General features: G+C 38.0%; 1 protein-coding gene across 3 annotated transcripts in view; it reads left to right on the forward strand.

Annotated features, from left to right (window-relative positions):
• Positions 1–6,589: 6,589 nt before the first annotated feature.
• Positions 6,590–27,529, forward strand: part of MINDY3 (MINDY lysine 48 deubiquitinase 3) — an 84,384-nt gene continuing 63,444 nt past the window's right edge. For 2 of the 3 annotated variants that reach the window (XM_055429283.2, XM_055429293.2), the window contains exons 1-4: positions 6,590–6,916; positions 18,543–18,622; positions 22,277–22,337; positions 24,235–24,408. In XM_055429283.2, coding sequence (XP_055285258.1) covers positions 6,823–6,916; positions 18,543–18,622; positions 22,277–22,337; positions 24,235–24,408 — 409 coding nt within the window. In that variant the 5' untranslated portion in view covers positions 6,590–6,822. The remainder of the gene's footprint in view (positions 6,917–18,542; positions 18,623–22,276; positions 22,338–24,234; positions 24,409–27,529) is intronic. The other variant, XM_055429299.2, reaches the window with a different exon arrangement.

Genomic DNA, 27,529 nt, shown 5'->3' on the forward strand with positions numbered 1-27,529 from the left:
CAGTTGTGTCTGATTCTTTGCGACCCCATGGGCTGTGGCATGCCAGGTTTCCCTATCACCAATTCCCGAGCTTACTCAATCTCATGTCCATCAAGTGGGTGATGCCAGCCAATCATCTCATCGTCTGTCATCCCCTTCTTCTCCCTCCATCAGGGTCTTCCCAGCATCAGGGTCTTTTCAAGTGAGTCAGTTTTTTGCATCAAGTGGCCAAAGTATTGAAGCATCAGCTTCAGCATCAGTCCTTTCAATGAATATTCAGAACTGATTTCCTTTAGGATGGACTGGTTTGATCTCCTTGCAGTCCAAGGGACTCTCAAGAGTCTTCTCCAACACCACAGTTCAAAAGCATCAGTTCTTCGGTGCTCAGCTTTCTTTGTAGTCCAACTCTCACATCCATACATGACTACTGGAAAAACCATAGCTTTGACTAGATGGACCTTTGTTGGCAAAGTAATTTCTCTGCTTTTTAATATACTGTCTAGTTTGGTCATAACTTTTCTTCCAAGGAGCAAGTGTCTTTTAATTTCATGGATTCAGTCACCACCTGCAGTGATTTTGGAGTCCAAGAAAATTCTCCCAGCAATCTTGATTTCAACTTGTGCTTCATCCAGCCTGGCATTTTGCATGATGTACTCTGCATGTAATTTAAATAAGCAGGGTGACAATATACAGCTTTGATGCACTCCTTTCCCAATTTAGAACCAGTCTGTTGTTCCATGTCCAGTTCTTTGGAACTGTTGCTTCTTGACCTGCATACAGATTTCTCAGGAGGCAGGTAAAGTAGTCTGGGTATTCCCATCCCTTGAATTTTCCAGTTTTTTGTGATCCACATAGTCAAAGGCTTTGGTGTAATCAATAAAGCAGAAGTAGATGTTTTTCTGGAACTCTCTTGCTTTTTCGATGATCCAATGGATGTTGGCAATTTGATCTCTGGTTCCTCTGCCTTTTCTAAATCCGGCTTGAACATCTGGAAGTTCTTGGTTCACGTACTGTTGAAGCCTCGCTTGGAGAATTTTGAGCATCTCTTGCTTGACTTTATTTAACTCAACATTTAATGACAGAACCCCTTTTCCACCACCTGTTTGTAGAAAATGACATTTTATGTCATACCTGAGCATGAAAGTGGTGGATTTAAAAGGAACTGAGGTGTGTTGGGTAAACTCTGGGAGTTGGTGATGGACAGGGGGGCCTGGTGTGCTGCGATTCATGGGGTCGCAAAGAGTCGGACACAACTGAGTGACTGAACTGAACTGAACTGAGATGTATTTAGTTTGATGCAAAGAAAAGAATTTCATGTGCTCAACAGATTTACACTGTTATTGGAAGCCAAGGGGCATATACATGAAATAGTTTTTAACCTGCCTAGAACTTATCTTATTGTAGAGTGGATTTCTGAAAGATTGATTTCTTTTAAACAAGTGGTGCAAATATACTAAATTAGAATCTGAGGGCTTCTAGATGGAGAAGTGTTCTTTCATGGTAGTTGCTAGGAACATGGTCATGAAGCTGTTTTGCTCTTTTTTGACAGGGAAATTTGGGGAAAGACAACAGAATAATTCAGCATGGAGTTAGCATACCTCATGCAACGAGTTGACTCACTGGAAAAGACTCTGATGCTAGGAAAGGTTGGGGGCGGGAGGAGAAGGGGACGACAGAGAATGAGATGGCTGGATGGCATCACCGACTCTGTGGACATGAGTTTAAGTGAACTCCAGGAGTTGGTGATGGACAGGGAGGCCTGGTGTGCTGTGATTCATGGGGTCGTGGAGAGTCAGACATGACTGAGTGACTGAACTGAACTGAACTGAACTGAATGAGTAATTCTATTTCTTTGAAATAGTGAATTTGGGTAAAGAGAATGAATGATTCTGGTAATCTAAGCCCAGTTTTATGGAGGTGCCCTGACTTGAATTGGAAAGAGAAATACTACAGATAAAATTTAACGTGTTAACAGGAAGTTTCTGATATTTTTAGACTCTCTTTTAGGATTAAAGATCTTGCCTGGAGAATCCCAGGGACGGGGGAGCCTGGTGGGCTTCCGTCTATGGGGTCACACAGAGTCGGACATGACTGAAGTGACTTATCAGCAGCAGCAGCAGCATGCAACCTATATGTCAACCTGCTCCAGTATTCTTGCCTGGAAATTTCCATGGACAGAGGAGCCTAGTGGACTGTAGTCCATGGGGTTACAAAGAGTCTGACATGACTGAGCCACTGAGCATTCATGTATATGTGCATCTTAATGACACACATCAATTTAATCAAAACTATAGGTGGTCCCAGGTTTTCCTCGTAGCTCAGTGGTAAAGAATCGTCCTGCAATGCAGGAGACCTGGGTTTGATTCCCCGGGTTGGGAAATGGCAACCTGGAGAAGGAAATGGCAACCCACTCCAATATTCTTGCCTGGAGAATCCAATGGACAGAGAAGCCTGATGGGCTACAGTCAATGGGGTCGCAAGTGTCAGACATGAGTTAGCTACTTAGACTAAGACGAATAGATTGTCCTAAGGAAAAAAATATTATGGTAAATATGGAGCAAGATAAATATGCCAAAGAAAAATTACATAATTTTCAAGTCATTATAAAAACGAAAAAGGCATTATCCTCCTGTACCAGAAATATATGTAACAAACTGGACTGTTACAGTTACTGTTATTTTTCTAAATAATTACTAACTAAAAAAATGTTAAATGAATATTAATTTGCATTTCTAATGTAGTGTAACTTCACAATTCAAATGTAGCAAGTAATGAATAATTAAGCAACATAAATAATTTAACAATCAAATATTCCTTGTTAAAAATATGTCCAGCTAATTTAAAAATTTAAAGCATGTTGCAAATAGAGAATATAACCTAAAGGCAGAAAGATCATGCATATTAACATCCACCAAAGATTTTGCCAGTTTCATCACAGCTGAAAACTAAGAAAAATCATGAATCAAGAAATATTTCATTAAAAATATTTTTGAAAGTATTTCTTTCTATTCATGAACAGTTATATCTATAACTATGTCTCTATAATAATGAAAAGAGAAAAATGTGGCAAACACCTCTGAACTTATTGCTGACTTTAAAAAAATGCAGTGTGAGTGTTGTGAGTTAAGTTTTATTTGGGGCAAAATGAGGACTGTAGCCTGAGAGACAGCATTTCAGATAGCTCTGAGAAACTGCTCTAAAGAGGTAGTGGTGAAGATCAGTATATATGTGATTTTGGTGAAGGAGGTGTACATGCAATCAAGCACATATTTTTGGAAGGTTTCTGCTAGTCACAACAAGCAGTTTTCACCATGAAGGACTTTAGCACTTTTCTTGTACTCTGGGAGTTGGTGATGGACAGGGAGGCCTGGCGTGCTGTGATTCATGGGGTCGCGGAGAGTCAGACACGACTGAGCGACTGAACTAAACCGAACTGAACTAGATATGACTGGAGAAGGAAATGGCAACCCATTCCAGTGTTCTTGCCTGGAGAATCCCAGGGACAGGGGAGCCTGGTGGACTTCCCTCTATGGGGTCACACAGAGTCGGACACGACTGAAGTGACTTAGCAGCAGCAGCAGCAGCAGATATGACAAGATACTAGAATTGGGCTCATAAAATCAGCCCCTCAAAATATCTAACTATCTAAAGACCTGTTCTGCCCATTTTTTTCAGAGCACAGAATGCTACATTTCGGTTCTTCACCCTGAAGTCCTTTCAGGGGTGTTAAAAATCAGCAGCTGCAGCAGCACATGATTTAATCCTTGTGGATTAAATGTAGATGGCAAGCGCCCATGGCAAGTGCCAATTTATAGTTGACATTAGAGTTCTGCCACTTACAGGATCTATGAACATTGGCCCTTCTATGTCTTTTAGGAAGTGAAATAATTGTGCATACTATAAATCACCTGTGCAAATAATAGACATTTACTTAGACCAGTCACTGGTACTTCCCCTCATTTACTCATTTCTTGAATTCTTAAGTTCCATAAAGTTTCATTCTGAGATCCAGCTATATTCAAGGCTCTCTATTAGTTACTATGAATAAGACAGGTCCTCATCTTCCTTAAACATCTACCACAGGAGAAGAGTAAAGAGTTATTTGCAAATTATAAATGACAGTAATTGTCATAAGCAAGGTACAAAATGGCAACCCACTCCAGTATTCTTGCCTGGAAAATCCCATGGACGGAGGAGGCTGGTAGGCTATAGTCCATAGGGTCGCAAGGAGTCGGACAACTTCACTTTCACTTTCATGAAATTTCAGAAGCTAAAAATTTTCTTTTATATTGTAACAACTGGAGGAGGCTTTATTAAAAAGTACCATTTATACTATGTGAGAAGTAGAGTGAAAAGTGGAAGTGTTAGTTGTTCAATTGTGTCCAACTCTTTGTGACCCCATGGACTGTAGCCCACCAGGCTCCTGTGTCCATGGAATTTTCCAGGCAAGAATACTGGAGTGGATCGCCATTCCCTTCGTCAAGGGATCAGTCCAACCCTGGATCCTGCATTGCAGGCAGATTCTTTACCATCTGAGCCACCAGGGAAGCACCAAGAAATGGAGTATTTCCTGCCATATCAGTAAACAGGGATATCACAGTCATCAGTGATTACAGCACTCCAATGTGAATTCCTGAGCCCTAAGGGCACTCAGGAAGAAGGGAACCTGTGGACTAGCAGCCACCAGGACTGTAGCTACTCCCTAAAGTGAGCCCCAGTGGAGCTTAGGATGTGAAAATACACAGGCTACTGGCCCAGGATAGCTGAGATACATATGAAATGATTTCAGTGATCCCAGATTCTTGCATCTTCCCATATATAGAAAAGCGCTAAATTCTTTACCTTGAGATATCTGTGCTGTAGTTAGTTGCTCAGTTGTGTCCAGCTGTTTAGCCTGCCAGGCTCCTCTGTCCAGGGGGATTCTCCAGGCAAGAATACTGAAGTGGGTTGCCATGCCCTCCTCCAGGGGAATCTTCCCCACCCAGGGATCGAACCCAGGTCTCCTTCATTGCAAGTGTATTCTTTACCATCTGAGCCACCAGTGAAGCCCAAGAATATTGGATTGTGGGATAATTTAACAATAATTAACAATAATCTTTTGATGTTGAGACTACCTGCCCTTTGTTGCAAAGCTTCTGTTAACCTGGCTCCTCCCCTCGCCTCCTCAGATCAGTTGTCTCAGGGTTACTAGAGATGCTGTCTCCTGGGCTTAAAGTCCTAAAAATTCTCACTGAATTAAAAAAAAAAAAAAAAACTTTGAATTTTTAGGTTGTATTTTTTAAGTCAACATACATCTTGAAGAATGAATAAGATCTGGTTTGAAAAACGGGATAAATAATATTTCACAAGGAATAAAGGTTGGGAAGACGGCTATGGATATGGTTTAGGTACTTTTAGCAATTCCTTTTAACAACAGCAAAGGTTGCTTAAATCAAAAATAGTATATAAATTAGCAAACTCTGTTGTTTGTTGCCTGGAAGGAGCCCATCAGATTTTTGCCTTTTTGTTTGAAATTCCAAATTCAGCCAGAATAAGTTTTCTTCTTTGTAAGTGTCACAAATAGAAAATTTTCAGTTCAATTCAGTTCAGTCGCTCAGTCGTGTCCAGCTCTTTGCGACCCCCATGGACTGCAGCACGCCAAGATTCCCTATCCATCACCAACTCAGGAAAGCCACTAAATTTAACTGAATGCTTGTCGATGATTGAAACCTGGTCTTAAGCTCACGTGTTGCCCATACACCCTACAGTCTTCAAAACTGTAGGTAAAATTGCTCTACCATTTACAAACGGGCAGTTTTGAATCTGTTTTCCTGTATAGAGCTTTGTAATCCTGCGTTATGCTTGGCTCAGGCATTTCTAACATTCATTCCGCCACGTTCTTCAGTTACGTTGATAGTTGGTTTAACTTTATGGGACTTAGCAAGAGATTGAGAGCCTTCAATTTATGGGCGGCTCTCCTGGGTGTTCATTGGAAGGACTGATGCTAAAGCTGAAACTGCAATACTTTGGCCACCTCATGCGACGAGTTGACTCACTGGAAAAGACTCTGATGCTGGGAAAGGTTGGGGGCGGGAGGAGAAGGGGACGACGGAGAATGAGATGGCTGGATGGCATCACCGACTCTGTGGACACGAGTTTGAGTGAGCTCTGGGAGTCGGTGATGGACAGGGAGGCCTGGCGTGCTGTGATTCATGGGGTCGCGGAGAGTCGGACACGACTGAGCGACTGAACTGAACTCCACACAAACATGAATGTTTCCTCAAGGAAACTCAACCATACTCTTAAAGCTGTAGTTTGGCATAATGAATATTACAAATTTTAAGGTATAGGTTATGTTCTGAGTCCCAGGGCTCGGGCCTAGGGTCCTCCGGCTAAGCCCAAAGCAGTGCGGAGAAGGAGGTATTCTACAATGGTAGAACTATGCCAACGCCCACGGGACGCGATGTTCCTGCCAACACAAAAGCAGCCACCGCACGACAGCGCCCTTGCACTGAGCGCAGAACGGCCAGTAGCCTGAAAAGTCCCCGGCAGCTCTTCTCGCCCCACCCCCACTTCCGCTTCCGGGGAGGTGCCGCCTGCCCCTCCGGCCTTGGGGGCGGCAGTGAAAGAGAAGCCGGAAGTGGCTCCGGTACTTCCGGTAAGGGAAACTCCTTGCTGCTGCTCCGACCGGGCTTGACAGGCGGGGTCTCTGCAAGTAGGTCTCTCTCCTTTTGCCTTCCTCCCGTCTGACCTTCAAGCTCGTTTACCTCCGCCTTCCGGCCACTGTGGTCTCGGAAGCCGCCCCTTCCCCATGTGCCGGGGCAGGAGTCCTGAAAGCCAAGACCAGCTCGCCGGCATCCCATCATGTCCGAACTGACTAAAGAGCTGATGGAGCTGGTGTGGGGCACCAACAGCAGCCCCGGTCTCTCTGACACCATCTTCTGCCGCTGGACGCAAGGTACCCCGGCTGGACTCTGGCCTCCAGCCCCCGCTTCCTTTTGCCCCGAGAGAGTCGAGCCTTGACGTCTCTCGCGCCAGTCCCCTCCCGTGCCCTGCACTCTGTCCCAATTCCCCTACTCAGCACTGACACTGGACTTCCTAGAAACGCCCTGCCCTTCCAGGCGGTAGAGGTTGAGTAGGAGAATGGTTCCAGCTGGCAGCTAAAGACCCGAAGTGCCCCTGCCGCTCCCTGGGCTGCCTTTTGGGCTGGAAAGAAGGGGGCGGCAGTCGGGCTGCAGGGTGTGACACTGAAGGTGTGCCCTGTGCCTTGGTATCCATTTCTCAAGACTTGCTCTGGCCTCCTGGGTCTTTACTCCCTAACGAGGCTTCATCTTGGTGTTTGGTCTAATTTTGAAGAGAAGGGTAGTCCACGTGAAACTCACTGTGGCTAATTCCACGAAACGATTGTGCAGTTTGTATTTTAATTAGGCGGTTAGGCGTGGTACTCGGTGCAAAAATAAAACGCTGCTGCAAAGTGTTTTCTGCACCCCAATATGCCTGATGTTGAGGTGGTTTAGTGCCTGTTCCGTGGCTCATAGAACTTCCTGCGCCGATCTGATTATTCAGAGAGGATTTTGAATTATGTAAGGAGTTTTGTTAATACTACGAATAATTGTGAAATAGAAAACACACACAGAGAGATTTAATTCCAGAGCTGTCCCAGGCTCTGCGTTGGGCACTTTATGCTAGTAATCATCCCAAACTCGTGCGTTTCAATATTAAAACGAAACGGACACATTGGTTAAGGTGATAAGAAAGACTGGTGAGGTTAAGTGAAGTTAACAGTGTAGTCTTTGGAGTCAGAAGGATGGGTAATGTATGTATATAAAACATCACAAGCCAATGAATAGTAGCTATTTAGTACTATTATTAAGATATTTTGTTATGAAAACGTTTATTTAGAAAATACTGATTCTCAATGGATTTAGGGTAAATTTAGCATAGTAGATCTATGTCTACTTAATAATGTTTACTTAGTAACAAACATTTAGGGTTTAAATACTCTCTTCTTCCCTCTCAGATACTTCTAAGAGCTGGTAAAAACAGAATCATAATGTATAACAGCTGCTGCTGCTAAGTCACTTCAGTCGTGTCCGACTCTGTGCGACCCCACAGACGGCAGCCCACCAGGCTCCCCCGTCCATGGGATTCTCCAGGCAAGAACACTGGAGTGGGTTGCCATTTCCTTCTCCAATGCTAGTTAGGTTATTTAGTCCATTGCTCTTAGTTTGAAGGTGAGAAAAATGAGTCCTGAAGGCTAAACGACCAGGCCAAAGTTGCATGAATTGATAGAACTGGGAGTGAATTACAAGTCACAGCTCTGTCTTGTTTTCTTTTCTGTTTTTAACCAGACATGTAATTAGTTTGGCTCTTTTTACACGCCTAATTTTGCCACTTAACTAATTTTTTTCAAAAATCATGGGCATTCACATTTGCAAGTTCTGTTTTAAAACTTATTTTCTTATTTGTCTTATTTATTCTAGTAATGAATAGCCCTAAAGTACGCAAGATTGTAAGATTGAGAAAGGTTTTGCTTGTTAATTAAGTAGTAATATAGCACAGAATAGGGTGATATTTGGCCTCATTTATTTTAGTACTGTGTCGCAGATACAAGGAGAATTCAGAGAGGCAGTTCTAATAATGGTTAGGAGCAGGAGCAGTCTTTGGACTAGGCATTCTTTGGTTCTAGGTTCAAGTTTTTTAACTTAAGCCTCAGTTTCCTTTTCTGTGGAGAGCAGATAATACTAGTGCCGCTCTTACAGGTTTGTTGTGAGGATTAAAGGCAAGTACTTAACACAATATCTGACATAAACACTCAGAAAATGATAGCTTAATTTAGAAAGTGCTTAACTGTAGGATAGATCAAGCCAAAGATCACTCTCTAGCCATGTCCTGACAGTTGCAAGAAATTATTATTAATTAGATCACTTCGTAATGACACATTAGAATGCTCTACCATCTTGTAGTCAGAGGGCGGTTCCTTAACAAGATGTGTTCAATCAGTATCATTTGAAAATAAAAGGGTATTTACTTTTGCTCTTTACAGAGTGCAGTTATATTTTGGCTGATTCTTCAAGGTCTTAAATTGATCATGGTTTTAAGGCCACCGAATATGTATTTTTAAGTTATCACTTCTGAATCAGAGGGATGTTGTTACTGGTTTTGCTCTGTTGACTTTGTATTCATTTATTCTTTCTCAGAGGAGACAGAAATTGCTGAAGGTTCCTGTGGCAATGATTTGGGAATGACACAAGATGCTGCTTTGCTGCACTTACTGCATTCGTAATGTGACATCAGCTTTGGCTTTATTTCATCATCTGTAGCTGTGCTTTGAATTGACAACTGTAACCTCATTATCTTTTGGAAGCACGTTATAGATGTAAGGTCTTTGGCGTAAATATTTATAGAACTATGTCCAGGAACATTCCATTTATGAAACTACACTGATTGGTCCTGTTAAATTCCTTTGATATGGTAAACAGCTTTAGGAGTTTCCCCCTCCCCCCTTTAATTGATTTGGCAGCTTTAGATAATATGTTAAAGCAGTAAGTGCAGGAGTAGCACATAGGTTTTGTGTGTGTGTGTTCTTTAAAATTCATTTGGCAGTTTAAGATAATTCTCTTTTGCAAGTACTTTTTTTAAAAAAGAGAGAAAAGTTGGGTTTTGGTGTGAGGTTTTTTTTTTTTTTTTTGCAGTTTTTATTTTAAAGTCAATAAGTCACATAATTTAAAGATCTGAAGTTGTTTTGTTGTTTACCTTGGACATTTACTCCCTACTCCTGCCTACTTCCCTCCTGCTCAATTGTCACTAATGCTTCTTAAATGAAAAAAAATTTTTTTTCTACTTCATTATTTGTAAATATCATTTATTCTTCCTTCCTTTCTCTCAAACTGAAGTGTTCCAGGCTTACTTGATCGGGCAAAAGGGAAGACAAATGACAAATATGGCACAAAAAGTATGTATATTAGAGGGTAAAGAAATAAGAATTATAGGGTGAAGTTGCCTGGAAAGGCCTCATTTTAAGATGAGATTTGAACAGACTCTTGAAGTAACTGCATTAGTCATGCGGGTATCTGAGGAGTATTCCAGGCAGCAAGGATAGCCGTCATAAAAGACTTAATGCAGAATATGTCTGATTAAGGAACAGGAAGGAGGTTAGTTTGCTAGAGACGGAATGAGGGAAGAGGGGACCAATAAAGATGATTAAGCAGCAGTATGGCCCAGATCACTGAGATTTTATAGGCCATTGTAAGGACTTTGGTTTTTATTCTAAATGAGATGACAGGTCATTGGCAGGTTTGGAACAAAGGAGAGACACGACATGACAATTTTTAAAGAACTGACCTGACTACTAAATTTGAGGTTGAGTTCTAGAGTGAGACAACAAGACCAAATGCGAGAGAATTGCAGTAATCAAGGGGGTAAAAGACTGACAAGACTGGGAGAGTGGTGGTGGAGATGGTTCAAAGTGGTCAGGCTGACCTCAACCCAGCAGATCCAGAGTAAGAGTCATTGTCATCAAACAAAAGTAAATATTAATCTTATTACAGAGGAAAACATTTTGGTTGGTTGAGACTTTGTTTTCTTTTCAGTATTGATTGTCTAGCCAGTGCTTGGCAAATATTTTCTTTAAAGGGCCAGTGACTTTATTATCTGGCATTGCAGCAGAAGCAGCCCTTGATAAGGTGGGTGTGGCTGTGTTCCAAATCTGCATTTAAAAAACAAGCCAACCCTGATGCACATTATAAACTCTTGAGAACCCATCTTTTCCTTTTTTCTACCCGTTCCTTCCAGCTTTAAGTTACTTCATTGTTTCACCTAAGGATTAGCCAAAAGAGAAACCCAGTTTTGCTGTTTATTGCAGTTCAGTGTGTTTTACGGTGGAGGTGGAGTGTTTGGAGCTGTGGTTGTTTGAAATTAGAGTTTTGCACTTTCTGTGAAGGACAGTGTTTAGTATATGATTAAAAAAAAAGATTCTAAATAACTTTTGAAAAACTGAGGGATCAGTAAAAATGTAGGTTTAAAAATGTAGTCAGGAGTTAAAAACATTTGGGTTAAAATCCAAAAGTGTGATGTGAAGGTAAGTCAGTACTATGGACCATATAATTTCAAAGATCTTTGTTCTTGTTGGAAACCTTTTATTTCCAATATAGATTTTACTTTCTCAAACCTACCTACATCACATTTGACCTAAAAAATCAACTTTTAAAATCTCCAATTTGTAACCTTATGTGATAAAGTCAGTTTCTTGGTACTTTGAGTATGTAATGTATTTTTAAGTTCAAAATATTTATGGTAATACCTTACATGTGTATTATGCTGTACAGTTTTTGAAAATCTTGCTTAATCTTTGCAGCAACCCCAAGAGACAGCAGGAGATAAATGTAGTTATCCTCCTCTCTATAGATGAGGAGACTAAGGCTCAATTCAGATTCCACTTAATATTGTCTAACTTAAAATGACAGATGAAGTCTTTCTGTGTAGCTTTTTGTTTGCATGGAAGACTAGAACTACATAGGCAGTAGTTGTCAAACTGGTTTGAATACTGAAAGTAAGTCATATGAAAATAAAAGACTAGGAAATTGCAAAGAGGTTCATGGCTTAGGTTTAAATTAGTTGTGAGCCATAAAATTGAGAAAGACTTCTATGTCTGTAGTGCTGTCCAGTGTGATATAAAATCATATGCTTAGGATCAGATGTTAAGTTAGATGGCTAATTTCAGATCAAATTAGTAAAACAGTCATTTTGTGATAAGTTAATTCCTCTTAAAACTAGGAAAAAATACAAATGTGAGAACATTTGACAAGAAAAATAACTATATCCTAAAAAATTCCAACTCAAGTGAAACCTTATTATAAAAGGAGATGCCTACATAGCATAGTCCTGTTTTAGGACAGAAAAGTTCATTTCCATTTATTTGACTTTTATTCATTTTAAGCTGTAAGAGCCTTTGTTCATTGTCAGATAACACCCTCAAGCATATATGCTGCAATTAAACAGAATTTGGTATAAAGCAGATTTGCCTAGAATTCTCTCCCTGGGGTTTTTATCTCTGAAGTAAAAAAGCAACTCATCTTAATGTATTTCAGTCTAAAAGCCTCACCCATGGACCTTGAAAATTGAATTACATTATTAGTGATTTTAAGAAAGGCAAGAATCCATTAGTCATATTTATTTATCATATACCCTGAAAGTCTGGAAGAGCTTAGCTTCACCTCTGCACTTAGGCCCAACACCAGTGACCCTTTCTTTCTTGCCACTAGAAAAAGAGGTGGATGAAGAGGTCCCTTGGTTTCCACCTCTTGTTTCCAGGTTGGATCTTAGTTTTGCTTGGCTTGATGTGGTCACCAGCACCCTTAGTTCTCATTTGTCCTTATTAAATTTGCCCCATCCATCATGCCTGTTTTTTAGCCTACATTTAACATGTCCTCTATTCTGTTTCCCCCAAAGTGTTGCGTGTTGCTGGAGTAAATTGTGGTCAGCGTCAGTACAGATGTACTAATTAAACCTTAGCTGAGACCTCAGTATTTCTCTTAGTTCTTTTTCCTGTCGACTCTTACGGTTTTTTGGAATTAATATTCTCAGTTTTCTGTGCCCCTCATTCTGTTGCTCTCAGTCAGAAACATCTCTTCACTTCCTCTTTGCCCGTATTTCTAAGTTGAAAGCCTGCTAAAGTTTTCTTTTTCTCAAGTTTATTTAAACTCAGGACCCCATTACACTATAAAAATTATTGAAGACTTCACTATGAAAAAACAGTTGAGACCTGCGGCATTATTTTACATTAAAAAGCCTCTTCAGTGTCTCGCTCATTAGCAGAGGGACGGACTCTCACTTGTGTCTCCGTTCAGTCTGTTAGATTCAGTCTGCTGTTTTGCTTGAGGTGTATGCAGAAAATCCAGCTTCACACGTATAAGCAATTGGTAATATAGGAGTATCATAATAGCGTTTCCAAATAATTGTGGATATTCTTTGATACTTCACTGAAACTCAGCAAATGGTAGTTTCTTAGAGGTTAGTTGAAATATGAAATCTGAAGCCACATTAATGAATATTTTGTACTCTATTAAATTGAAATCCATTGGTTTGTCTTGTACTTTGAGTGGATCTTCTACCCGTGAATTAATTTATAACCATTTGCATCGTTTGGAAATTATTGGTCCGCTGGCTTATGCAAATCTTCCAAATGTTAACACATATTATTAAACAATATCTAAAGCCATATTTATTATTATCTCACTGATCCTGTCAGAAAAATCTCTTTGAGTATTGGGAAGCTTCAAGGGCACAGTGCTGGACCTGGGTTTTCCAGAATTTTAGTTAATCACTTGAAAGCTTGAAATTTTATTGCTGGCAAAAGTACTGTCAGTTTTTTTTCCTTGAAGTATCAGGCTCACTTCATTTACTTCTGAGAAAAAGTCTAAATAATCATAGTTTGTTAGTATCTCTTCAAAGTAGAAATAACATTCACAGACAAGCTGTTAGATCAGCTCACAGTTCAAAAATTTACACATCTGCTTTTCTTTGAGACACCTGTACAGAGTACGTAGCAGAGGGGCTTCTTGGGTAGTTTCCATTATGTCACACAGACTATTTTTTTTTAAGTACTTTGTATTCAGAGTCAAGATTTAGTAAGATTAGCATTAGCAAGAGCTTTCTTAAGTTAAATTGACTTTTTCTGTGTGTTTGAGAGCATATCAGAGTGTTTCCTAGTACAGTGACTGCTGGTATAGCTTAATGGCATTGCCTTGATGTGTGCTAAGGCACCAGTAACATAACCCACTTTTTGTTTTGTACCATCACTGTGATAATCAAACCGAGAAAAGGGCAGATATCTCTGTGTTATAGTAAAAATGATTTTCACCTCTAGCAGGTTCCCTAAAAGGTCACTAAAATTTCCAGGGTTCTGTAGACCACACTTTGAGAACCTCTTTATCCAGTCCACCATTACTCTATACCATCTCAGCTTTCTCAGAACTCAGCGTCCTTAAACTTCCTCTTTTTCCATTTGATCACTCTTTTCCTTCTTTTAAACTCATGCCCTTTGGTCTATAAAATAATAATTCTTTATCCAGCTACCCGTCAAGCTGTCATCTTTTGTCCCTTCACTTATTTAACATAGTTTGAAGCTTCTCCTTCTGCTTGTGTTCTGAATCACACCTCAGCCCTTTAAAATTTGACTGCTCTTCCTTGGATTCTGTTTCCTTTTCTAGTATTCCCAGTGGTGACATGCTTAATCCAGGGTTTTCATTTATGTTTTTATTCCACTCAGCATTTGAAACAGGTGACTGGCTGCTTTTCCTCACTGTGTTTTTTCTCTTACCTTTCAAGTCTTTGTCAGTCTTCTTTGCTGACTCAGCATCTGCTTGTTTCTTTCTTTCTTTCATGTTAACCGGCTTCATTATCTTTGTTCCATATGTTCTCATTCACTTTAACTGCCACGTTTAGGGTGATTCAAGTTGCTATCTTTAATCTTCGCCCCTGCCCTGAGCTCCAGACCCGTATCCCCCCAGCCACATTTTAGAGACTGAATTTAGAAACAAACATTTCCATTATCAGGCTTCCCAGATGGCTCAGTGGAAAAGAATCCACCTGCCAATGCAAGAGACATGGGAGACATGGGTTTGATCCCAGGGTCGGGAAGATCCCCTGGAGAAGGAAATGGCAACCCACTCCAATATTCTTGCCTGAAGAACCCTTTGGGTAGAGGAGCCCGGTGAACTACAGTCCATGGGCTCACCCCCATTATCTTTCCTCCCAAAACTTCAGCAAGTATTCATTGAGTAGTAACTGTATTACTAGTAACACACTAGGAAAACAGTGGTCAATAAGAGAGGCAGGATACTTGCAAGGCAAGACATAATAAACAAATGAACAATAACGTAATTACAGATGATGACGAGGCCTGGTTGGGCTGGGGAATGGTAGGAAGGATCTGCTTAGCTAGATTTGTCAGGGAACATCTCTCTGAGGAGTTAATACCTCAACTGAGTCTTTTAGGATGAGAAGGACTGAGAAGGGTAAAGACCATTTCATGCAGAGAGAACAGCAGACACCAAGGCCCCTTGAGATGTTCTGAGGACTAGGACCCCTGTATGTGATGAAGGGAAGAGTGAACTGAGGGAAGGTGGGATTGATAGATCATATAGGGCCTTTTTTAGGCAGTGAAAGAGGAGTTTGAATTTTATTTTAATTACAGTAAGAAGCCATTTGAATGTTTTAAGCAGTCTGTGAGAAAAACTGATTTCCATTTCTAGATTCTTTCTCTGGTAAATTTATGGTGAATAGGTAAGGGGTGGCTTGGGAGTTGGGATGTAGGTGAAATGGGGCAGGGGGATCCTGATTGGAAATTCCTAATGGTGTTCTCGATGAAAGATGATGGTGGTTAGAACCTGAAGGTGAACCGGAAATGGAGTGGAGATGGACAGACACAGATGTGTTTGGGGCCCTTGAGCCAAGAGGATCTTATCAGGTGAAGCCTTAAAGATGAGTGGGAGTGTTTTGGAGAAAGTGTTTCAAGGGGAGGGAACATGTTCAAAGCATGAGAAACCAGAGAGATAATGGGTATTTGAGGGTCTGAAAGAATGCCTGCACACCTGGAGGCTAAGGAAGGAAAGTATCAAAGGATGAGACAGGAGATACAGGCAGAATCTGGACCATACAAGACCCTGTTAAAGAATTTAGATTCTGTCTAAACTGGAGTTCCAGTCAGGGCTCTGTTTGGAGATTACCTGATTATAACCCATAGTGGAAACCTTGGGAGTAAATGAGTTACACAGGGAGAACATGTAGAATGAAAAGAACAAAGACTCTAAAGCCATGACCTGAAGAACATTAGCATTTAGTCGCTGATCAACACTGATACAGGGTAGAAACAAAAAAGGAAAATTTGGAACAAGAGGGACCACTAAAGCCAAGGGCCAGAAGGTTTTCACAAGTCACTGGTGAGCATTTCAGATGATTCTCTGAGAGGTCATTGGTGAATTTGGTGAGAATGAGTTTGATGCAATCATAGGTTGAAAACCAAATTATTGTGGGTTGAGTTAATTGGGAGATAAGGAAATTGAGACAGTGCATACAGACAATTAGGTATGCTTTGAGCAAGTGGTGTTTGGGGTGGTCTTGAATGGAATTTTTTTTTTTTAATGGTCAAATGATTTTTTAAATTAAGACTTTTCCTTTTAGAACAATGTTATTTAGGTTCACAGCAAAATTGAGGGCAAGATACAGAGATTTCCCCACATACCTCGTGCTCCCACGATGTGCACAGCCTCCAATGGCAACATCTCCCACCAGAGTGTTTGTTACAATTTTGAACCTGCATTGACTCATTATCACCCAAAGTCAACAGTTTTTATTCTTGGTTCTATACATCCTATGGGTTGTGACAAAAATACAATGGAATGTATCCATCATTATAGTATCATAGAGTATTTTCACTGCCATAAAAATCCTCTGTGCTCCACCTGTTCTCGCCATCCCCCACTCCCCTCCCTTTGGCAACCTCTGATCTTTTTACTGTCTGCTTAGTTTTCCCTTTTCCAGAATGTCATATAGTTGGAATCATATGGTGTATAACTGTTTCCTCTTTGTTTTTTCACAGCTTTCAAGCCATTATTTTTTATAAACACCAAATAATATTTCATTTTCTGTATGTACTATTTATCCAGTCCCCTGCTGAAGGATATCTTGGCTGCTTCAAAGTTGTGTCAGTTATGAAAAGCATAGTAAACAGTGTGTGTAGGTTTTTTTTTTTTTTGGGGGGGGACCTAAATTTTCAACTCCTTTGGGTAAACAAGGACTTTCTGGTAAAATCTTAAGGAGAATTTTTGTTTTTAAATAGGAGGTACATGTTTAAATCCTATTTGAAAGAAATTGAAAGGTAAAGAGAGAGGAGGTGGACTGGAATGGCGTCCTCCATACTATTTGTTAAGTCACTTGCTACCTAGTGTCTCAAGGTAGAAACAGACTTAGATCGAATTTGTTACGTACCCAGCCTTTGCTGCACTTGCATATATTCATCAAATCTTAATTTTTACCTTAGAAATACTGTTTGTATATAGTGTTGTCTCTCACATTAGTATTGTGTTTATTAGGCTGGCACTGTCTCTATAGGTCTGCTGAAATGGTCTCCTTCCCATTCTGGTCCTTTAAAGAAAGAAGCAAAATACAGTATGGTTGTGTTACTACTTTAATTAGTGCTTGTCGTGATGTGGCCCTTCCCAGTATGAATGTCCTGTCATCTCTTCTTTCTCACCATCCTGCCCCCATGCAGCCCTTCAGCTGCATGACATTTCCCTCTGATCCATGAACTTGTCCTGTTCTTACCACACCTTTTTCCTTTATTAAAGGTGTTTTCTTTACCTGAAAGTCATTCTCCCACCCTTGCCTCTCTGGTAAAGTTCCATTCAAGGTCAGCCTTCAAGTCACCTGTTATGACTTGATTTAGGCAAAGTCATTCCTTTCAGTTTCCTCAACACTCTCTTCATACTTCTGTTGAAACATTCATTTATCCCTTTATTTTAGTGATTTGTTCGTATGTCTGTCTTCATCTGGACTGTTGGTTTCTCCAGATGAGGGACTTTGTCATGTATGTCATTTGTGTATCCTGGATGTTTGGTCTTGTGTCTGAGGGTCATGAAATATTTGTTAGATAAATGACTGAATTATAACCTTTAGGTATATTGGAATTGGAAATGATTGTTTTAAAGCTAAGTACCCTGAGGCCTTGGGAGGTGAAATGACTTCCTGAAGGTTGTACAGATAGTAACTCACCTCCCCTGACTTTGGCCACAGTATCTCCACGGTGTGCCGTTTCTCTGTGGGAGCTTGTCCTGGCTGCTCTCAATCAGTTCGACTTGGTAATACTTAAACTAAGATGGAGCTAGTATGAGCACGTTTGGTGTGTATGTGCTGGGCTTAGTCGCTCAGTCACGTCCAATGCTTTGCAACCCCTTGGACTGTGCCTGCTAGGCTTCTCTATCCATGGCGATTATCCAGGCAAGAATACTGGAGTTTGTTGCCATACCCTCCTCCAGGGCATCTTCCCAATCCAGAGATCAAACCGAGGTCTCCCACTTTGCGGGCAGATTCTTTACCGTCTGAGACACCAGGGAAGATGTTAGTGTGTATAATGCTCTTTAATTTTTAGCTTATAGAATGTGACTCAAAGATGAAACTAAAAAAGATACTCTCTGTAAAGAGTCCTAAAATTTCTGTTTAAATTCAGTAGGTAAACTGTCTAGTCTTTCTTCCAGTATATTAAATTACTTTAAAAAATCAGAATTAGTGTCCTTTTACTGAAGTCTACACTGTATCTCTTTAGTCCACTTAATAGGTGGCCCTGAGTGCAAAATTGTGTGTGTGTGTGTGTGTGTACATGCACTTGGCAGGCAGCCTAGGTTCCATATCTTTTTTCAAAGAGTTCTTTTATCCTCCAAAAAGCTAAGAACTACAGCAATGGACTGACTTAAAGATAATTTGCTATTGTGATAAGTGATCCTCTCTCAAAGCAAAATACATTAAAAATTCTTTTAGCTACTACTTGGATGATGTGTTTAATCTTTGCTGCTTGCTTTCATTTTTAGGGTTTGTGTTTAGTGAATCAGAGGGATCTGCATTAGAACAGTTTGAAGGTGGCCCCTGTGCTGTTATTGCACCTGTTCAGGTAACATAGACTACTTTCCCAGTTCCTTAGAGGGACCTGTTCAAACGTTCCCTACTTGACCTTGTGTTTTCTAATACCTGTACTCTGTGTAATCATGAGGCATGATCAGTTACCTCTTAACTTGTGTTCATGTAAATTGCTTTAAATGTCTGAAATAAAAATGAATTCAGAATATGAGTAGGTTACAAAGCAGTAGCCATTTGGCTAAGTTTAACTCCAAATTTTCTATTACGTTTTCTTGAAAATAATGACCATGACATCTTACACAGTGATCCTACTGAGTAATAATAATTTATGCCAAAGGTAGTTATACCATAGTCATGGTACCATTTGTCTCTTAAAATGACTCTTCAAAAAAGTTGAAGATGAGTTAGTATTTTCATGGCCTAAAACTTTTATCAGATTTTAAAGTAAGTTGATGATATATACTGTTTTAGGGTCTAGCTTTTTGGTCTTAATAAAATCAGTAACAGCAGATTTCAATTACCAAAATTTAAAAAAAAAAATTTTTTTTCTTTGCACATGAGATAGGGTGAATTTCAGTGTGCGTAGTTGACTTTGAATCTTTATGTGTTGCATTGTTTGAAATTCAAAGGCTGATTTGCCATGAACTATTACATTATTAAAACAGAATTGAATTTTCAGTTTGCTGTGATATTTACAATGTCTAAACAGCAATATAACCTCAGAACTGTTGCAAAAGAAACTTGAATTTATTGCTTGTTTTAATCAGCACATTTTGAAAATACATTTTTAATGTGGTATTTATTATTCATTGAGCATAAAGAATGCTTTCCTGAACTGTTAGTTGCAAAATAAATTTGTCTTTCAAACTCCATACACTTACATTGTTAAATTTAAAGTGCATTTTCTGAAGAAGAAAAGAAATGTTTTCCTTTATGGTTGATTCTAAAATATATTCTTTGTAGGTCATTGTATCATCTTTAAAAAGTAAAGTTGATACATTTTTTTCATTAGTAGATTTTTTTTTTAATTAAGAAAAATTTGAGCTTTGCCTAGGGATTTTGGAGTATAAATAAATTTAACTATAAATTAGTTATTAGAGCTGTTGAGCAACTGAGGTAGGTTTTGGTTTGCTAGTAGAAATCTTATCTGAATCTGAGGATTCCATGTCTTCTTCATATACAAGATAGATTTTATTACCACTGATCCTCTTGGGCCATAATAGTACCTTAGAGTCTTTATTGCCAGTCTGTGAATATACTTAAATGCAAGATAAACAACAAGAATTTCATGTTTTATAAAATTCAGTATGTTTCCAAAATGGTAGTAATTTTTGCAAGTGGAGTTGCTATGTAACAGGAAATAATTGTAATATTCAAAATCAAGATATATCTTTGAGGTAGTAATTTAGCTTCATAGTCACATAAATGTTTTTGATTATAGAATTTTGTTTGTATTAATATTTCAGTGTAAAAATCAAAACTAAATTACTGAGAGTAATGAAGGGAAGTGTGTGAGTTGGATGTTGAAACTTTTAAAAACTGAGTGCAAGAACATGGCACTTTTGCTCGAAGAATAGACATTATGGAACCAAGTAGAAAATACAGTAGTAGACCATGTTACATACAATAGTTTACCTGGAATTAATTGCATATAATAAGAAGGAATGCAAATCAGTGATGAAATACAGTGTAGTTTAGTAAATGCTACTGATATGACAGGTTGATAATTTGAGGGGGAAAACTGAATCTGGGTCGTCTCATACCATGTACCAAGTTTATTCTTGATACAACACTTAACCACAGGAAATTGAAAATAATGTGTTACCAACCCTCTAAGAGAATAGATGAGTAATGTTAACTATAAATGAGTATCTTTCTTAGACAAAGAACTCATACACATTGGTTAGAAAAACACTGAAACCTCAGAGGTGAGATGGGCAAGTATATGCAGTCATGGCAGGTGGACTGATGCTGCACAACCAAAAAATCAAGATGCCCAAGCTCACGAGGAATCCACCAAAGTGCAAATAAAACTTTTAAATAGATTATTTTGCTTACTTTTTCTTATCTTTAGATATAAAATAATTGCCAGAAGGCTTACTGTTTCTGATCTTCATATATAAAATAATTGCCAGTGCATATAAGGGTAGGGTGATGCTGGCACGCTCTGTGTAGCTACAGATAACTCTATGTAGTATAAATTTGTACTATGACCTAGGGAAGGAATTTTGCATTATAATTGAAACCATAATAAAATAATGCAGATTCTTTGATGTGAATAATTTTACTTCTGTGAATCTTTCCTGAAGATGGAAAGGTTTCATTCAAGAATTAGCTTTTTTAGAGCAAGTCCAAATATGTATTTTATTTACAGTAGTTTTAAAAAATTGCAAATAACCTAATGCATAGTAACGTTATATAAACATGGAATAATGTTGAAGTAAATTTTAATAGCTTGGTAGACATTTAGAGATTGACTTATAGTTATGAATTACGTGGGAAAACAGAAAAGTGGAAAACAATCACATACCCATTAGGCGTCTCACTTAAAATTTAAAACAGGTATGAAAGACTGGGAGGAAGTATATAAAAATGTGAATGGTGGTTCTATTAGTGATGAAGTAATGGTTGTCCCACCTTTTCCAGTTTTGTAATATAGTTATGCTACTCAATTTTATGGTTTTTGTTATTTGGGGAAAAGTCAGAAGCACTTGGTTGTAGTATTTGTAGATTTTATTTCAGTGAGACTATCATAGAATGTTACTTATTTTTTTGTTAAAATATTTAGAATTGATAGCTTATTAGGTGCCAGGTATTATGCTAAGTGTATTACTAGATCATCTCATGTATTTTAAAGTTTGTGCTATTATTTTTAATTAGTAAAATGATGGAACCAGAATTCAACTTTAGGTCTATCTAACTAAAAGTAGTTTTCTTATCTGTATACTGCTGTTTTCAGACACTGATGAGTAAGAATCACCATAGTAACTACTTTTTCTTGAATCTGCCCCCTGGAGATAAAGTAGGTGGAGCATCAGGATCTGCCACTTAAGTAAACAAGTCAGGTTAATTACACTTTGAGAAGGAAACAGTATTATACACAGAACTGCTATCAAATTACCAATGTAACATAGTTGGCACACTTAAGAAAAGGTTAAAAATGGGTTTGTTTTTTTCTTTGGGATCTTAAAGCTTTTTGAGTTAAATCAGAAAGTTAGGAACTCCTTATCAGTGACCCACACAGTGGTATTCCTGTGTCACAAATGAGAACTAGTACAGAACCACTTTTGTATTTAGCTTTCTTTCCTCCAAGGAATCAAAGAGAAATGTAGATTTTTTTTTCCTGGTCGATAGGGCCTTCACTCTGTGAATGAAGCAGTAAATTTCTTTTTCAGTTATGTGGTTATTATTTTGAGTCAGTTCTTCTATTTGCCAGACAATATGTACTATAAAAGAAGAATTGTATGGATCTAGAATCAAGTTTATAGTAGTATATTCTAAGTAAGTAATTATGTTCAGTTACTGGTGAATGTGAAGGGAAACGATTTGAAATTCTATAGCACTATTCAAAAGATCAGAAAGGCGGTACAAATTAGGTGGGTTTTTTTTTTTTCCATTTTAGAATAAAAGAATGATATAAAGTATGTTTATAATAAATTCTAATAATTATTGCTTTAATTGTATAAAGGCATTTCTTTTGAAGAAGCTCCTGTTTTCTTCTGAGAAGTCTTCTTGGAGGGATTGCCCAGGTATGATAGCTGTCTTTTATCAACTTTTGCTCCATCTTTTATTTTATGAGTGATTCATGCACCATTCATTGGCAGTAATTCAGTTGAAATTACCTGTTTTTAAAAAGTAAACTATCAGTTACTTTTTCGTGAGCTTGATTTTTTAAATATTCCTGGAAGTTTCATGAACAGTGACTCTAGATCTTAAAAATGTGTATTTTGTAATGTGGTTTTCCTAACTGAGAGGGGTAAGACAAGTTTTTACAACTAAGGGAAAAATCTTTCGGTGCACTGTTAAATGATAGCATACCATAAGGAAGAATCATTTATGTTTGTATTGTCTTATTTACCTTTGAGCAAAAACTCAAGATTATCTTTGTATTGCTGAATCTTTTAGTATAACACCTTATACAATGTGAATACTGCTGCTAAGTCGCTTCAGTCGTATCCAACTCTGTGCAACCCCATAGACGGCAGCCCACCAGGCTCCCCCGTCCCTGGGATTCTCCAGGCAAGAACACTGGAGTGGGTTGCCATTGCCTTCTCCAACACATGAAAGTGAAAAGTGAAAGTGAAGTCGCTCAGTCGTGTTAGCCACCCCATGGACTGCAGCCTGCCAGGCTCCTCCATCCATGGGATTTTCCAGACAAAATCTGGAGTTAAATCGCAAATGAAGCTTTCATGGCTTCTGCACTATGATTAAATCAGAGAACTGTATGTGCTACCTGATAATAACAAACATTTGCATCCTTGACAGTTTACAAAGGTATTTTCTTCACTTACACTATTTTATGTGAACTCACAATGACTACTGAAAGAAGGTGGAATATATTATAATCACAGTTTTGTATATAAGGGCAGAACAGCTTCCATTCCAAACCATGCATGTACATTCTACTAGTGGTTTTAAATTCAAGAGATAAAGTGTCACTGTGATGTATTTTTAATTAATAACTGAAATGCAAAATAAATTTCAGTAGAGAAGAAAACTATTCAAAAAAGACTGTTAACTAGCAGAACATTTTATTAATAAAATCTCTAAAATTTCTTGCATAGAAACATTCATATTGATATGAAATGTTTGTAGCATTGTCGTAAGTGTCGTAAATGCTGTGGTGGCTAGAAAGTGAATAGGACAGTTCCTGTCTTGAAAGAACTCTTAGTCTATCTAGGGAGAGAGAAACCTCCCTCTAGCATAAAATTTTCCATGGGGTATATATCCATCTTATCCCCTTTGTTTGAAAGCTTCAGAAAGTGGTACTACTTCTGGAGATGAACACCGCTCAAAAAGGGGAGGGTGGCTAAGGTTCAGGGCAAAGTTGAGCCTTTGTGCTAATTTTTGTAAATGTCTGATGGCTCAGATCACCGCAGTCCAGTATCAGTGGTTTGTGTACTATGCGGCATAACTGCAACGGCCTCTGCTAATGTAATGGATTGTGTCATTGTATGTGCTATGGTATATTATCTCATTATTCTTCCCCCTGTGGGACTGGGAGATCAAAGACATGAGTCTAATTCAGAAATGGGGAAAAACAGAGGTCTCCATAGGCCGTTACAAGACCTGGTTCTACAAGAAGGGAATCCTCATGGCTGAAAGGCTCTGTTTGCAGCCTAAGAAAGGGATGATCAGTATCAGCTTACTCCACATAGCATATTCTTTCCTCTGATGTTTAATTCTGCATTTTCCAGGATTCTTTTTCTCCTGAATGGAAATATTCAATAGCAGTGACATTTTAACCCTCAAGCACATTGTTTTTCTAAACTGTAATTGAAGATCAGTGGCTTATGGATTTCTGCCCCCCTAAAAAATGCTTGATTTTCGTCACTAAATTAACACATTCTTAACATTGTTATTTGACAGGATTTTTTTGTGCCCTGCAGAGAAAACCATTGTAACTTATGCTTCGGTTATTTTTAGAGGAAGAGCGGAAGGAACTCCTTTGTCATACCTTGTGTGATATTTTAGAAAGTGCTGGTTGTGACAACTCGGGAGCCTACTGCTTGGTTTCTTGGTTAAGAGGAAAAACAACTGAGGAAACCGCTAGTCTTTCTGGGAGCCCTGCACAGTCTAGTTGCCAAGTGGAACATTCTTGTAAGACACACTTTTATTTCCTGAAGTAATTTCTTGTCTGTGTGTTTGAATGGAACTACTGAAAATTTTAAAAAGAGAACAAGATTTAAACATTGTATAAGATCTGTTTTTTAGCCTAAGCTTACTTAATCCTTGAGCTTTGTTAGTATTTTTCATTTCTCACTTGATGATTTTAATTGCTGGAGGATATTACATTTGTTTATTTCTTCTTTGATTTTTGGGGAAAAAACATAGGAAATGAATCTCTTAAAGTAAACTTAGTAAAAGTTCTAGTTAACTTCTACTTGATGACAGTCTCTTTTGAGCTTCGGAACTCTCATTTAGAAAGCTCAAGGAATGATGACAATCTCTTTGGAGCTTCGGAACTCTCATTTAGAAAGCTCAAGGAACATATTTCTGTTTTCTTTGCTTCAAATACTTGGTATTGGGGAAAACAGGGAAATTATTATTGCTGTTTTTTACATTGAATGGGAATGGGAAATCGCTTAGTCATGTCCGACTCTCTGCGACCCCTTGGGCTGCAGCCTACCAGGCTCCTCCGTCCATGGGATTCTCCAGGCAAGAACACTGAAATGGAATGTCTTAATTATCATTAGCTATTTTCCTAAAGCAAAGATGGGGACATTTTTCTTCCCTGTGTTATTTCTTTTCCTCCTGAACTTTTTGGACATGGTTACTGTAGATGAATTATTTTGAGATAGTTTTTTTATTATGAGTTTTAATTTTGCATTCATTTAAGTTTTTCATACCTTGAAGATTTCTCTTAAAGAAAAATAACAGCTCTTCTCCCTCACAAGAATTATATATTCTTTGGTCTTTAGTTTTTAAAAATTCTTACATAGTTGACCTACAAACTGCCAGAATGAACTAGTAACATTATATTACAGATGAAGAGTTGCGTTTCTGGTTTTCTTTTTAGAAATTAACTTGTTTGTAGGTTGCTTTTGGTATTGATAGTTCTAAGTGCCTTTATTAAATAAGTGACTTGTTCTACTTATTAGTGCAATCTATTAACTATCCTCTCTGTGGAAATTGTAGACACCCAATTTCTAAAAAGTAAATTTCAGTTGCTATGATACACATCTTGCTCTCCCTATAGAATTGTCTATGAGGCAAGTTGTCTCCTTGAGCCAGCATGTCTCTATGATGTCAGCATCTTATCTTTCTTACCTTTGCAGTTACAATGGCAAATTCTACTAATAGTACATTTGCAAGAAATAATTTTTTAAATTTAAACACTTGAATGACATTTCCTTTTAGGCCTTTCAAACTTAGCATTTCAAAAAGAATTTAATACATTTTTAGAGTTGAAGAAATCAAGTGGAAAATACTCACAAGGTTGATAATCAAAAAATGTCATTAAGGCTGGTTTTAAAATATTTTCCAGATTTTACTGGATTGCATAAAAGCATGTTTAATAGTTTCGTTTAGGATATTAAAATCTTAATAGGAATAGTTGAAGAGGTTAGAAGTTGTTTTAAAGAATATGTGGTTAAAACTACTCCCATGTATTAATATTATAAGAAAATAGTTTTTTGCTAACATTTTTCATTAGTATCTTAGTAAACTGTGTGCTTACTGGATGTACTGTACATTTCTGTGTTGATGGGTTAAATTGTTCTAGGTTAAATGGCCTCATGATGTTAATTTTGGCACTTCAGTGACCTGTGTGGGCATATTATCTTGACTCCCCCTCCAAAAAACATTTTTTTAGTAATTTTCCAGTTTACTTTGTCTCATTTTTAAAATAGACATGAAATGAAACTATTATAAATTGATTTTTAATGTTATATAAATTTGAGAAGTTTTAGTAATTGAAAATTTGAAAATTCACATTAGATGTTGACAATGAAATGAACTTATATTAAAATTTATTCCATATAACAATCTGTTTTACCTGTTCTTTCCTTTATTCCCAGCTATGTTCTTTTTCTTGTGTTTTATATTTTTCTACCATCCTGCCTGCTAAGCTTTTTATTTTGCTTGCCTCTTTACTCTAAATTACTATCTTTATGTCAACTCTTATAGTGTACACTCAGTAAAATTACTTAGATAATCAGGCACCACAGAGAAGTTAGTACAGTTTGGAAAAGATTAGGTAGAAGTTTTATTTTATCTTGAAATTTTAAATGTGAAGTGTTTTTCCCCTTGTCAGTATTACATTGTGTACAAACATTAATTTCATTGGCTTTCGTGGTGTGTAGTTTTGGCTTTTGGTAATGCACACTTGTTTGCAGTAGTGAATACTCAGGTTCAATTTCAGTTTGTTTCCCACAAACAAATCAAAAAATATTTAAATGAATCCATTTGGACTTTACAGATGTTGAAGAGTAATTAAAAATATTTGAAAATTAAATCTGGACTTTGAAAGGCTAAAATAATGTGACATTTTTTATTGTAAATCAGAATTTCACTTTTGAATACATAGTGAAACAATTTCTTCAGTTCTCTAGTGAGGATTAGTATTTGAAAGTACCAACATTTATTTAATAAGGTATATTTGAAATTGTTCCTTGTGATTAATTAGAGTCAGCATTTTGATGTGTGTAGAATTTCTTTAAAGACTTCATTTTTGTGGAGCCGAGACCATCCAGGTTCAGATCTCAATTCTCTGTTTATAGCTTTGTGCTTTTGGGAGGATACTTCTCTGGGCCCCAGGTTCCTCTTCTGTTAAATGGGGTAATAGGGTTGTTTGAGGATTAAATGAGGTTAAGGCCCATAGAGCATTTAAAAAGGGGCCTGGAACTTAGAACTGTGCTAAGTAAGTGTTACTTTTCATTTAAATGCTTTCTTTGATTTCCTTTGATTTCTTAAAATTTTATAATTTTATTAGTAAATATAATCTAAATAAGATGCTGAAAACTTATCAAAAGTTATACAAGTAAATGAGGAAACAAACTTAAAGCTGTCGTTGAACCTGTGTACTTTCAAAGTGCTCTGCCTTTTTATACACATTTGTTTAATAATGAAACATCAATTCAAAGATTTTATATTAGAGGAAGATTAGCTGTGAAGATTTGACTTGGCTCTGAGAAATGAAAGATGATTTAGAAGTGCAGGACACATTGCAATTATGTGTGAAGCACTGTGATTGTCAATGCTTTCTCACATGTTATTAACT

This window comes from Moschus berezovskii, chromosome 15 (assembly GCF_049115385.1).
Source record: "Moschus berezovskii isolate FMDL1 chromosome 15, NW_MosBer_1.0, whole genome shotgun sequence".
Lineage (NCBI taxonomy): Eukaryota > Metazoa > Chordata > Mammalia > Artiodactyla > Moschidae > Moschus > Moschus berezovskii.